Raw genomic sequence first — 12,318 nt, forward strand, 5'->3', positions numbered from 1 at the left:
GCGGGTACCGGTTTTTAATCGTGATGGTATTCATCGCACGAAAGTCGATGCAGGTCCTTAAATCCCCTTCCTTCTTCAACACGAAGAAAAGAGGAGAGGAAACCGGAGATCTGGAGTGACGTATGAAACCGTTGTCCAGGTATTCGTCCAGATAGGAGCGGAGGTGGATGTTCTCTTTTTCTGTGAGCGAGTAGATCCTGCTGCATGGCAACGTGGAGCCGGGAATCAGGTCTATGCGGCAGTCAAAGGATCGATGGGGTGGCAACGTGTTGGCTCCCTTCTTATCGAATACCCCCGCTAGGTCCTGGTATTCCTTCGGTATGGTCCCTTGGGAAACTATTCCCATCCCAACCACAGGTAACGAGTGTGCCTGTATGACCCGAGGACCTGTCAGGTCGATATCTGTGTAACAGGTGCTGGTGCAGTGCTCTGATTCTAGATGGACGGTTCTGGTCACCCAATTGATGCGGGGATTATGCTTCACCAACCAAGGCAAACCCAGGATCACCTTGAACTGAGGGGCGTCTATGACGTCGAAACATATGGACTCGGTGTGTCTGTTTGAGAAGACCATGGTCAAGTTTTCGGTTCGGTGTCGGATGGGGCCGGAAGTAAGGTCCGTTCCGTCAACGGCCTTGACGGGTTCAGGTTGGGCCTTCGTCACAGTGTTGATGCCCAATGCGCGGGAAAACGCAGTATCGATGAAGCAGCCTGTCGCCCCAGAATCCAACATGGCGGTCACCACCCAGGTTCTGCCCGCCTGATTCCGTAAGGACACGTCCATGCCGACATGATGACTACCGTCGTATACCACAGGGATCGCAGATGTGCCTGACGAAGAACCCAGAAGACGGATCCCTGTGTCTACTGGGTTTCCTCGTTTCCCGTCTTGTCTCCCTTGCTGATGGGCAACACAAACGGCCTTCTGCCTCGTGGTCTTGAGGGCTTAGCAGGGCATTCCCGTACGAAATGGCCGCTTTTGCCGCAATACAGGCACTGGTTTTGCTTCCTCCTTTTTTCCTGTTCTTGACTGGTCAGGGGTCCTCTGACGCCGCCGATCTGCATGGGTTCGGACGCTTCTCCCTGGGGAGTAGGTGCTTCTTTGGCTTTCTCGGCGCCCTTGTCACCGATGGGCAAGGGTCGGTTGTCGTTCCCTTTTCCTCTGTCCGTCTTTCGTTCCTGTAGTCGGAAGTTCATTTTCACCACCATGTCTATGAAAAGGCCTATGGCTTCGGGTGGATCGGGATACTGCGAGATGAGATCCTTCAGGTCATCCCGTAACCCCCGATAGAACACGGATACCTTCTTGTCCTCTGGCCAGTGGGCTTCGATGACCAGCCGGTTGAACGTGGTGATGTAATGGAGCAAGTCCTGGTTGCCTTGCTTGAGGCCGAGCAACTCGTTGTCTGCAGCCTGCACGAAGGTGTGGCGAGCGAACATACGCCGCATAGTTTCCTTAAACGTAGGCAGGTGGTTAAGCATGGGATCGTCGTTCTCAACCAAAGAGATGGACCACTGAGCCGCATACCCGCCCATGTAAGATAGTATGAAGGCGACCTTGGAAGCGTCATCGGGAAAGGCCGCAATTCTTGCCATGAAATGTAGTTGGCATTGATGGATGAATATCCCGTACTTAGTGCTATCTCCGTAGAACCGTTCAGGTGGAGCCAACTGCACCGGATGGGGAGTGACGACCTGGATGGCTGTGTCTTGGTTGGTGGTGGTGGTGGAAGGCCCCCCATAGGTGAACGTGGGTTGTCTCAACAGGCCGTCTTGTCTGGCTCTGGGGCTGGGAATAGAACCCCAAGGACTAGAGACCCCGGCTGTCATTTGACCCTGTAGGGTCGTTATGTCCTGGCGGAGGGCGAGGTTCTCTGTTTGCATGGCAGCCAGCATGACTGCGATGTCTTGCAGGGTGACTTCCTCATTCATGTCGTCTGGGCGGAATGTATTACGTGGGCTTCGGATTCTGTCAGGTTTGCCCCACAAGACTCACCTTTGCTTGTGGCGCGATTCCGCAGAGACGACAAGAGCACCCGTCCCTGCACCCACCTAACCCTCGTGGACGACAACACCCAGCAGGGATGAGATGGACGCCGGGACGGGAGCCAGGGTGTAGGGTTAAGGATGGCGTGGAGCTGGTGGGGCGTTCCGGAGACACTGGAAACCAGAATAAGAAAGATCAGAAAGGGATGCAGACCCGAAAGGAACCACCCCCACGTACACACACAGGACCAGGTACCCCTTGAGGACTTACCAAGGCTTCCGAAACGAAGAGTTCCCGATGAATGCAGCTTCGGTTGTGAATAGCGAGGAAGGTGCTCCTGCGCGTTATCGCCAAGTACAAACTAAAGAAAGCGCTCCTGCGCATTCACCCAAGCTAAAACAAAAAGGAAAGCGCTCCTGCGCGGGTAGCTGGAAACGGGAAACAACCACCCAGCTTGTGGTATCCGTGGAAAGGTGAAAGGATCTGTAGGCGGAGTTATTCCCTGATAGCGCTCCGGCGCGATGGGAAAACAAAGTAAAACCCCAAAACACAATCTTAGATCCAATTAATACCCTTAGGGCGCTCCTGCGCACCAAGGGTCATGAAAACAAAATACAAAGGTTTTTCCTGGAACCCCCAGGTGAAGTAGGACACAAGCGTTCCTGGAGGGCGCTGTCTAGGACAAGGAAGCGCTTCAGCGCGGCTTGCCTCCTAGACGTTGAAACAGAGTTGCAAAGCAGCGCGGCTCTTCGTGAAAGCCGCTGAAACAATGTAGCACTTCAGCGCGGCTCCCGTGAAAGCCGCGGAAACAAAGCTGCACTTCAGCGCGGCTCTCCGAGTCAGCTGAAGAGAGCTCCGCAGGGCAGCTAACGTGACTGGAAGTCAAAGCACTCCTGCCCGGCTCTTCTCCGGGCATGCAGGTCTCAGGAAACGTGAGCATCAGCTAGAATCCGGAATCCGAAGCACTCAGCCGGCAGGAAACGCGCCGTTTATGCGTTTTCCCCCGGAAGTGCTTCTGTGCCTGGTTTCCCCAGTGGCTAGACCGGGCACTCGACTTCCACCGGAAGTGAGTATCCCGGCCTCCCGTGTGTGTTGCGGGATGGCCGGCCGCGGCAACGCCGCGAGCCCTGACAGTTCTTTCCTGTTCGGGATAAAGTGTAGCCCACCCATTCATCTTTGAGTTCTGCAGAGTCCTTTTGCAGGTTGCTCTAGAGAAGGTTCATTGGAAGTGGTCAAAACATTCCAAGCAGAAGTCCATTATTGCTCAGTGACTCCCTCTTCCTCAATGTTCATGTTTTTTCTAAGGCAGGGCAAGCTCATTATGAACAATGGTGGGGTTGGGGAAATTCCTGTAACTCTTACAGGAAGGCTCAGTTTCGGGGGAGGGAGCCATGAGCAATAAGACATGCAGGCTTCCATGATTACCATATGCAAAGGACAATCTGCAGTGAGACCCCCAGTTTAAGTAGCCATTTCTTTTCCTGCTTTTGGGTGCATGTCCCGCTATTGCCGAATTCTACATCCAGCACAAAGTATCTTACACAAGTATCCTGAACATCACTGCAGAGCAAACCACTCTGTTGGAAGTGGCAGAACAAAAGTAACCAGTAAGGTCAAATTGTGTTCATTAAAAAAAAAAATGAGTTTTTCACAGCTTTGATATATGTAAATAAAGTTGGTTTCTCTCCAACACCTATGAACAAATTAGTTTAAAATAAGATGACCTGACCTAAGACTGGGAACCTCGAATCATGCTTTCATCAGATACATGCATGTCGAATCACCAGCTTACTGCTTTGTTCCAGGGAAACAGTATTCCAGATGAGGGCAGAAAGTGATGCATTTGGAAGCTATTGCTCTTTTAGCTTTCAGAAAAACAACTGTGTTGCTAATAGAACATCTTTAACAACTACAGGAGGGAAGGATTCACCCAACTTCATTTTGGGTAATTTTACAGCTTGGATCTTACCATGGCGAGTAGAAAACCACTATAAATAGCAAGAAGGTGTACATCCCTGTCAATGCCTAGCTATTCATGGCACACACAGGTTATAAACATAATTTTCTATATAGCTATCTAAGAATTACATTTTGGGTGATAAGTACTGTAAAGTGGGTGGGTAGAAGTTATCTAGGAAAACACAAGTGTAGACTGCATTAGAATTTTCAATACTTTAATTAAATGGCTGGAACAACAGGGTTGATCTCATGCTCAATCAGAGACTTTGGCAGAATAAGTAACCAGTCAAGATTGGTCTCCTTGTCCTTTACTCTTAAGCTTTTTGTGTGTCCAGTTTAACCATGGATGTGCTTTTGTAGTGTGAATATGGCACAGAGTAAGGAATTTCTCCGTTAGGTTGCCCTAGGTCATGATCTTGTCGCCCTTAGATTCAATTGGACATGTGTTGATAGAGAAAATCAGTAGGGTTCTTTTAGAACTAGGATTATGACATTTGTCTATTTGATAATCAAGATGGTCTTTAAGAATACAGTGACCAGTGCACAGATACCATCATTAAACAAGGGAGTTGGTGGGTTGGTGGATTGGCAAAGGCTGCTAGAATCCTTTTTTCCTGGGGAATGGGAGAGAAGGCTTGAGACATTTCCGAAGCCCTATGCACAGGCACTTAAATCCTATAAAACAGGAGATCTGTATGCATGTCTAAGTGTAGATCCAACAGGTTTTAAGCCACTAGAAAAGAACACTGGTTTTCAGATAGAATTGAATGGTCAGAAGTAACCTAACATTTTTTCTTTTCTGAGTTTGGAAAATATATTCCCAGGTGGCAACATCCCTATTAGAATGCGGGCATTAGGGTGAAAAAAAACCATTGATCAGTTTTGTTAATACTCATCCAAGTTCTGACTTTATGGGTGTTTATAATCTTCCTATCTACCAAAAGCTCTCCCCTCTATCACCATTTATGTTCCCACATCTAAATGGCTAAATGAATTTGCTGTCCCAATGTACATTTGTGCCAAACTACAACACCTGCTATCAAATGCAAACTATAAACTTTAGTGAACACATGCAACAGTCAATTTGCACTAATCTTTTCAAACATCACTTGCCCCAATAAAGTTCTTGAGCTTACCTTCATTATAGCTTCAAGATAGCCAATCCAAATCCTTTGCGTTTTGGCAATTGTAGCAGAATAAACTTTGCTTGAATTTGCTGAAACAAAGACTTTCTTTATAAATATAGTACTTTAGTACGAACAATATTAATCATATGAGTTCGATATGCTGGGGACACAATAGTAAATTCACAAACAATAACTGTACTAGATCAACCATATTTTATGAGCCAAAGTTGAAGGTGTGGGCATGTGGGAGGTAAGACCAAGGAGAACCAGTTTATATCAAATAAAACGTGTACTATTCTGGACCAAATACATATCTGTGTAGTTGCGCTTCAGCCTAATTTTTCATTAAAAGGCATTTTTGATTTGTGTATTGCTTTTGACCCTGGAGATGGATTTGCCCAAAATTTGTGAAATCACTAGCTTAGTCAGCTATGGGTCGACATGCCAATTTTCTTACAGATACATCCAGTTAAAGAAGGGGACTGTGTTCATAAAAGAAGTGCTTTCACAACCAGTCACAACCAGTCTATGAGGCTAAGGCTGCCCTAAAAATACATAAAAGGTCTGCAGAGATGGGCAGACTACAGAGGTCCCATCATCACACAGGGTGATCCTCCCCCTGCTATGTTAGAGACGGAAATGTGTTCTTCTGTGGGCCAGAGGTGTTGATGCAGTGTGGGCGGAACGCCCTTCTAATATCAGATGGGGATGGGATTCAAGGTGGGTTGGTGTGAGTGGGGATTGGGGAAAGTACAGCGCCTTTCCTACACTGTTGTTGAGTTGTAATGTGACATATATATCAATAAAACCAATAAAATGTGTTAAAAAAAAGAAGCAATTCCCCATTTTATCTACCATAAGAAGTTAGTTATCTTCTGTAATGCTCTTTCAGGTGGATACTCAACCTAACTGCAAATCCCTTGCCTTGTGAATACCTCCAGGTTTCAGACAGACTCCAGACATTTATCTCAGCATTGCTCATGTGGCAGGCAGGTGGTTGTCTGTGGCTCCGTGTTGACTCAGTCTCGCCCCAGAAGAGATGGCAGAACCAGATATAAGTGCCAACACTGCAAGGTGGATGTCAGTTTCTCTTGAGCATGTGTGCAGCGTCGAACACAGAGCCTAATACATGATCAGATGTGACAGGGTGCAGATCTCAAATTTGTGAACTTTTTACACACGAAGAGTCAATTCCACAAATTAGGGAGGTGGATGGGCGGTAAGTATTCTGTGGATTAAATGTCCACCAAAAAGAGCATTACTGAAGGGAAGTAATTTGTTCTTCTGATCCATACTTCTAACCGTACATTTTTCACCTTGTGAATAGATACCAAATCAGTACCTCGCAAGGTGGGAGGTCTGTGGGATGGCTCGGATTCCCTCCATTCAGGTCAGGCTATCCAGGAATGTTATCGGAACGTGTGCATATGACACCCACGTTGCGGCTGACAGATGTCCAGAACAGGCGCTCCTTGTGCCTACGCGGTGGTAGCAGTCTTGGTTCTGTTGGAATAGGCCCTCAGTCCCTCCCATGGATGTGTCTTGGCCAATGCTAGCACAACTTAATGTACAGGACTATTTACCTCAATATGGTCCTTTGCTACACCGCCTTACCCTTCTTTGTCACAGCGAACCCCACAAACAGCTGATCGTCCACCCAATGGTCCTTGGTATGTTCAATGTAAAAACTCAAGGCTCTTTTGGGGTCTAAGCAGTGGAGCCTCTGCTCCTCTTGAGGGGAAGTTGGAGCAAAGAATGCCAGCAGGATAATTGATTGCGTAACATGAAAATCGGTCACAACCTTCAGCAAGAATTCCACTAAAATCACAACACAAGTTTGTCGTAATAAGGTGACATTGCTATGAGGGCCGAATAGGTCTATCTCAATGTCTACCCAGGCAGGTTGAGCAGGGAAGTTTGGGTTTAGCCAGGTAACTTGCCTGTCCAGAAAGGTAATTTGATCATTTGGGAAGTTTAGAAGGATCAGGCCACCCCTATATCTGGCTGGAGTTTTCACAGGGAAATTAATTTTCCAGATAAAGATAGATATTGGTGTATAAATGGAAATGTAAAAAGAGGTCAAGAAATTCACTGGGAACATGTTTAAGAAAAAGTTAATTTGCAGGGCTATCATCATCTTAAGGGTTTCTATTCATCCCCACCATGTAATGAACCTAGGTGACCACATACTGCTTAGTTTTTTAATCTTAGTCAGTAAAGCATCCTCTATATGCATTCTGGTGCCTTTAATTGTATCACCAAATTCAATGCCTAGGTATTTTACCCTAAATTTTAGGTTAGCGTGAGTAGTTCTGGTTGGGAGACAAACCAGGTTTAAGGGAAAGTTTATTTTTTTAACTTATTTAACGAGTATCCTGAAATGGAGGCATATTTGGAAATAACGGCAAGAACCTCCAAACTGCAGATTCTGCTTTGGCCGAGAGAATTAGGTCATTGTCGGTGTAGGCTAACAGTTTTTGAGGGCCCCTGTTAAAGGGGATACCCATTATGTTGGTGCTTTCTCTGAGGGAATGGAGGAGCGGTTCTATTGAATGTAGGAATAAGAGGGGAGATCCTTGCCTGGTTCTCTGCACTAAAAGACATTTATCTGATAATTGGCCATTAAGTTAGATATGGGCTGAGGGTTTATAGTAGGCCACCATAGCCATGCGTATGAAATGATCGCCTAAATTAATTTTTTTCAGGACAGCCTTGAGGAAAGTCCATGAGACTTAGTCAAAAGCCTTCTCCCAGTGGCGTAACAAAAGCTGCTGCGGTGCGGGGGCCCGAGCTCCAGGGGCCCCCTCTGGCACTGGCAGTTACCTGGCCTGAGGGCTCCGGATTGGGTTCAGAGTATAGAAGGGGGCCTGCATGTACTTTGCGGGACACCCCGTCAAGTTTTGTCACGCCACTGCCTTCTCCACATCTAAGGCCATGGCCATGGTGGGAGAAGGAATCAGTTAAGCTGTTCCTATTACATGTCAAAAGGTTTGAATATTATCTGTAGCCAATCGTCCTTTCACAAAATCGTCTGGGATGAATGTATGACAGAGGGGAGTACTTTCTCCAGTCTAAGAGCCAGTAGTTTAGTATAGATTTTATAGTCTGTGTTGAGTAGCGATATCGGCCATAAATTATTCATCTTCATCGAATATTTACATTCTTTCCGTATCACTACTATATGGGCTTTTAAGTTGACCCTGATATTTCGCCCAAGCACTCAAATTCATTAAACAAGTATGACAGATGGGGTAATAGAATGTGTTGGTAGCATTGGTAAAAGGAGGCCGGAAATCCGTCCAGTCCAGGTGCTTTTTTCATTTTTAGGGAGTTAACCTCCTTCGTAATTTCTTCTGTTATCAATCGGTTGATTAAGAACAGCTATGTCTTTATCAGCCTAACAGGGTAGCTAAATCGCTTTCAAGTATGTTTGGCAAGCTTCAAAGTTGTCCACACTATAGTAGGAGATAGGTTATACAAATCCAGGCACTGGAAGGTGCCCACAATGTTTGTGTGGTCAACCTGTACTATGTAATTCTTATCCTTAATGGCTGGGATATAAATGGAGTTTTTGGAATCTTTAAGGGCTAGAGCTTGAAGTTTAGCAGCCTTGTTACGCTCCAAAAGATGTTTGGCTTTTGGTTTAGTGGACCATACAAGAGCTCTTTCACTCATAATGTTGTTATATTCATATTTAAATTATTTTATCCTGGCTGTACTGGTGGGGCCCAGGGATTTTTTTAAAATAGTTTTCCAGTTTTTAAATCTGCATCTCTAAAGGTTCAAATTAGTGTTTAGGTGCTTATTTTTTGTCACCATAATGCTGAGCATCTCCCTTTTGATAGTTGCCTTCATTGCATCCCAGATCGTCTCGATCTCCATAACTAGAGTTTTATTGACTTCATAGAATTGTGATATAAAGCAGGAGGTTTGTTCTCTGGAATCTTGGGGCCAATGTACAACCCTTTCATTTAGTGCCTCACAAAGTGCGAGGCACTAAATGAAATGTACAACAGTGTGTTTACACAGTTTTGCGTTTCCCAATAGGGTCGCAAATTGCGAGGCTCATTACTATTAATGAGCCTCCCCCAATTTGCGAGCCCATTGTGAATGACAGTGTTCTGGGCTCAGCAGACCACCATGTCTGGGACTGCTTTTTAATAAAGCAGCTTTTTTTTTTTAAATGCAGACAGTTTTCCTTAAAGGAGAACAGGATGCATTAAAAAAAAAATGAAACGTTTTCATTTTGTAAGGGCAGACAGTGGTCCCTGGGACCACTGCCTGCTCTTGAAAAATTATTTTGCATGTATTTGCAAAGGGGAAGGGGTGTTTGCGGTCGCAAAACATTAGTACATTGTTTTGAGACTCGCTATTTGGAAGGGAACGCCCCTTCCAAATAGCGAGTCTCAAAACATACTTAGCTAAATAGGCTATTTACATGGCACAATAAGTTTTTGCATGAGCAAACTGGTTTGCAAACCTGTTTGTGCATTTAAAAATGGGTCGTACATCTGGCCCTTGGTCTGTTAGCAGGGTATCGTTAATTCTCCATGAGCAGCTTTTGGTATGCTGTATGGAGAGGTTGATAGTGAGACTAATTATTATTATTATTATTATTTTGAGATTTTTATTGCGCAAACAATTACCCTGAGGTGTCTCGGCGCATGTGTGAGTTAGCAGGACCATAATAGTAGAGTTCACTGATCAAACAGCCATGTCTTTACGAGCCTCCGGAAGCTCATCAGGTTGGGGGCGTTTTTGATATTTAGTGGAAGAAGGTTCCAGAGTTTTGGTGCAGCCACTAAAAAGCGACGGTCTCCCCAGGTTGCCTTTCTGGTGCGAGGTACAGGTAGAAGGAAAGTGTTAGCCGATCTCAGCAATCTTTTGGGGGTGTACAGCTGGAGTGCCTCAGTCAGGAATTTGGGTCCTGTGCCATGCACGGCCTTGTAGGCAATGCAGAGAGCCTTGAACTTAATACGGCTCTCTACTCTGAGCCAGTGAAGCTGGCGGATGGCAAGGGTAGTAGGCTGGCGGCGAGGGATGTTTAAAAGAATTCTGGCAGCCGCGTTCTGTACAGACTGTAACTTTGACAGCACAGATTTCTGGGTGTTGAGGAAGAGGGCATTTCCATAATCCATTTTGGAGAATACCAGAGTGGTAACTAAAGTGTTCCCGGCACTAATGTACGCATGATCTGAGAAGAGAATTGGCTCGATGGTCGGAGCAGAAGCCATATGGACTAGATTTTTGCTAGCGAGCAAATAATTGATTCGGGACAGTGTTGTGGGAGTAAAAGATGAAGTAGCTGCCCATCGGCTTATGCCATCTCCACATGCCCACCATATTGCTGTCTTCACAGAGTTTATGCAAATGTCTTTGCAAGTGATTGGATCTAAGGGACGCCCTGAGCGTTTGTCTAGTGTTGTGTCCTATGGCAAATCAAAATCCTGTCCTAGGATAATTTTACTATCCTGGGCAGTTCATGCAATTTATTGTTTAGTGAAGTCCAACAGGAAGGATCATCTGTGAAAGCGGTGCATATGTTGACAACAAAGAAAGATTACCCATCTTTAGTGAATTTGGATATCAACCATCTACCATAGTCATCGGGTCGTATAGTGTCATTGGTGCATTTAGCCTGCTTAGAAATTAGGGAAAATACCCCATTTCTTTCTTGTTTATTGCTGGAGAGCAAGCACTATTGCTGATCCAAGAGTGCTGCATACTATGGGCCTCTCTGGGTCTTGCTCTAGTTTCCTGAAGAAGAATGAGATCCTTATTCAGTTTACAACAGTTGTCGAAGACTCTTTTTTTATTTGATTAGAGAATTTAGACCTTTGGTATTAAAAGATATGATCTTAAGAAATAGTGGAGCCATCAGTAGAGCGCAATGTTTAAGTATCCATATCCCGACCATTAGGGTATTCTTCAGGATGAGATTGGAGAAAGACAAAAGGCAGGGAGGAGGGGAAGACAGAGTGAGAGAAAATGACTAAAGGTAGAAAAAATGAGTAAAACGCATCATCCAGATGGTCTGCTGCGAAACTCTCCTTTGATTATCAACTTTATTGGTTTTGGGGTCAGACAAATCAACATCACTGGACATGTAACCCCTACCCATCCCATATCCTACCACCAACCCAAAAATAGAGAAACAGGAGCCATGTAGTCCTCAACAGGGAGTTAACCCTGAAAAAGGAGACAAGGCCCGAGTGAAAAAGCAATTGAAACGCCAGGTGAGTACCAAACAATGAAAACAACAAGCAATATGTCTCCAAAAAAAGAGAGAACCAACTGAGGGGCTACCATCCTCATTCAGAAAAAGCATTTGCAAGCTGGGCAATAGCGAAGGTATCCATGCAGAAAAGTGAATAACTATCCCCTTAAGAGTACACTCACACATCACTAAAACAAGTATATCCTAAGAGGAAGGTGGCAAACAATCTTTAATACACATGGCACAAACAGCTCCATAGGAAAACACCTTAGTGAATGCTTGCATAACGGTCTCAACATAGTTTATCTGAGGACACATCATTATAAAAAAGCATTTGCAATGCAATAGGTCTCGCATTAGGAAAGTTTGAGCTATTGGTCTTGTAAATGACAATTTTTTTATTTATGTGTTGGTTTTGCAAATAGCGAAATTAATAGCTTTGTCATTTACAATGGCAATACTTTTATCTTTTGCAAATGTGACACCTATAGCATTTGTAATGCAACATGTTTTGTATTTACGTGACTTAGATGTATTGATATTACAAATAACAATGGCTTTTCATTTTTTTTTAAAGAGTTAATACTTAAATAAAAGTTATTGTAATTTATAATGGCAATAGCTTAAACTTTTGTAAATAACTTTTGTGAAGATTATGTTCAGTGTTTTTTATTGTGACGAAAATCCAAGAACAGAAGTGAAATATTAACATCTTTTTGTGACATTTGTAATAAAGCTTGAAACATTGAGAGAACATATTTGAACCAGTTGTTGTTGAATGGTTGCACAGATTGCTGCTGTGGTGGCGCTGAGTGATGCAGTGGCATTCAGTGATGCTGTGGTGGCGCATAGTGATGTTGTGGTGCCCCTGAGTGATGCTGTGGTGATGCGATAGATAGAGTGAGGGCGATAGATAGATAGAGTGAGGGCGATAGATAGATAGAGTGAGGGCAATAGATAGATAGAGTGAGGGCAATAGATAGATAGAGTGAGGGCAATAGATAGAGTGGGGAGAGAGGGGAGTGAGG

The 12,318-nt window shown here is 44.8% G+C and overlaps 1 protein-coding gene across 1 annotated transcript in view; it reads right to left on the reverse strand.

The window, feature by feature from the left end:
• Positions 1-12,318, reverse strand: part of WASHC5 (WASH complex subunit 5) — a 402,037-nt gene that overhangs the window by 147,121 nt on the left and 242,598 nt on the right. Inside the window, exon 23 of the mRNA XM_086966205.1 lies at positions 5,083-5,162. Within this exon, the coding sequence (XP_086822331.1) occupies positions 5,083-5,162 (80 nt within the window). The remainder of the gene's footprint in view (positions 1-5,082; positions 5,163-12,318) is intronic.

Source organism: Lissotriton vulgaris, chromosome 4_1, assembly GCF_964263255.1.
Source record: "Lissotriton vulgaris chromosome 4_1, aLisVul1.2, whole genome shotgun sequence".
Lineage (NCBI taxonomy): Eukaryota > Metazoa > Chordata > Amphibia > Caudata > Salamandridae > Lissotriton > Lissotriton vulgaris.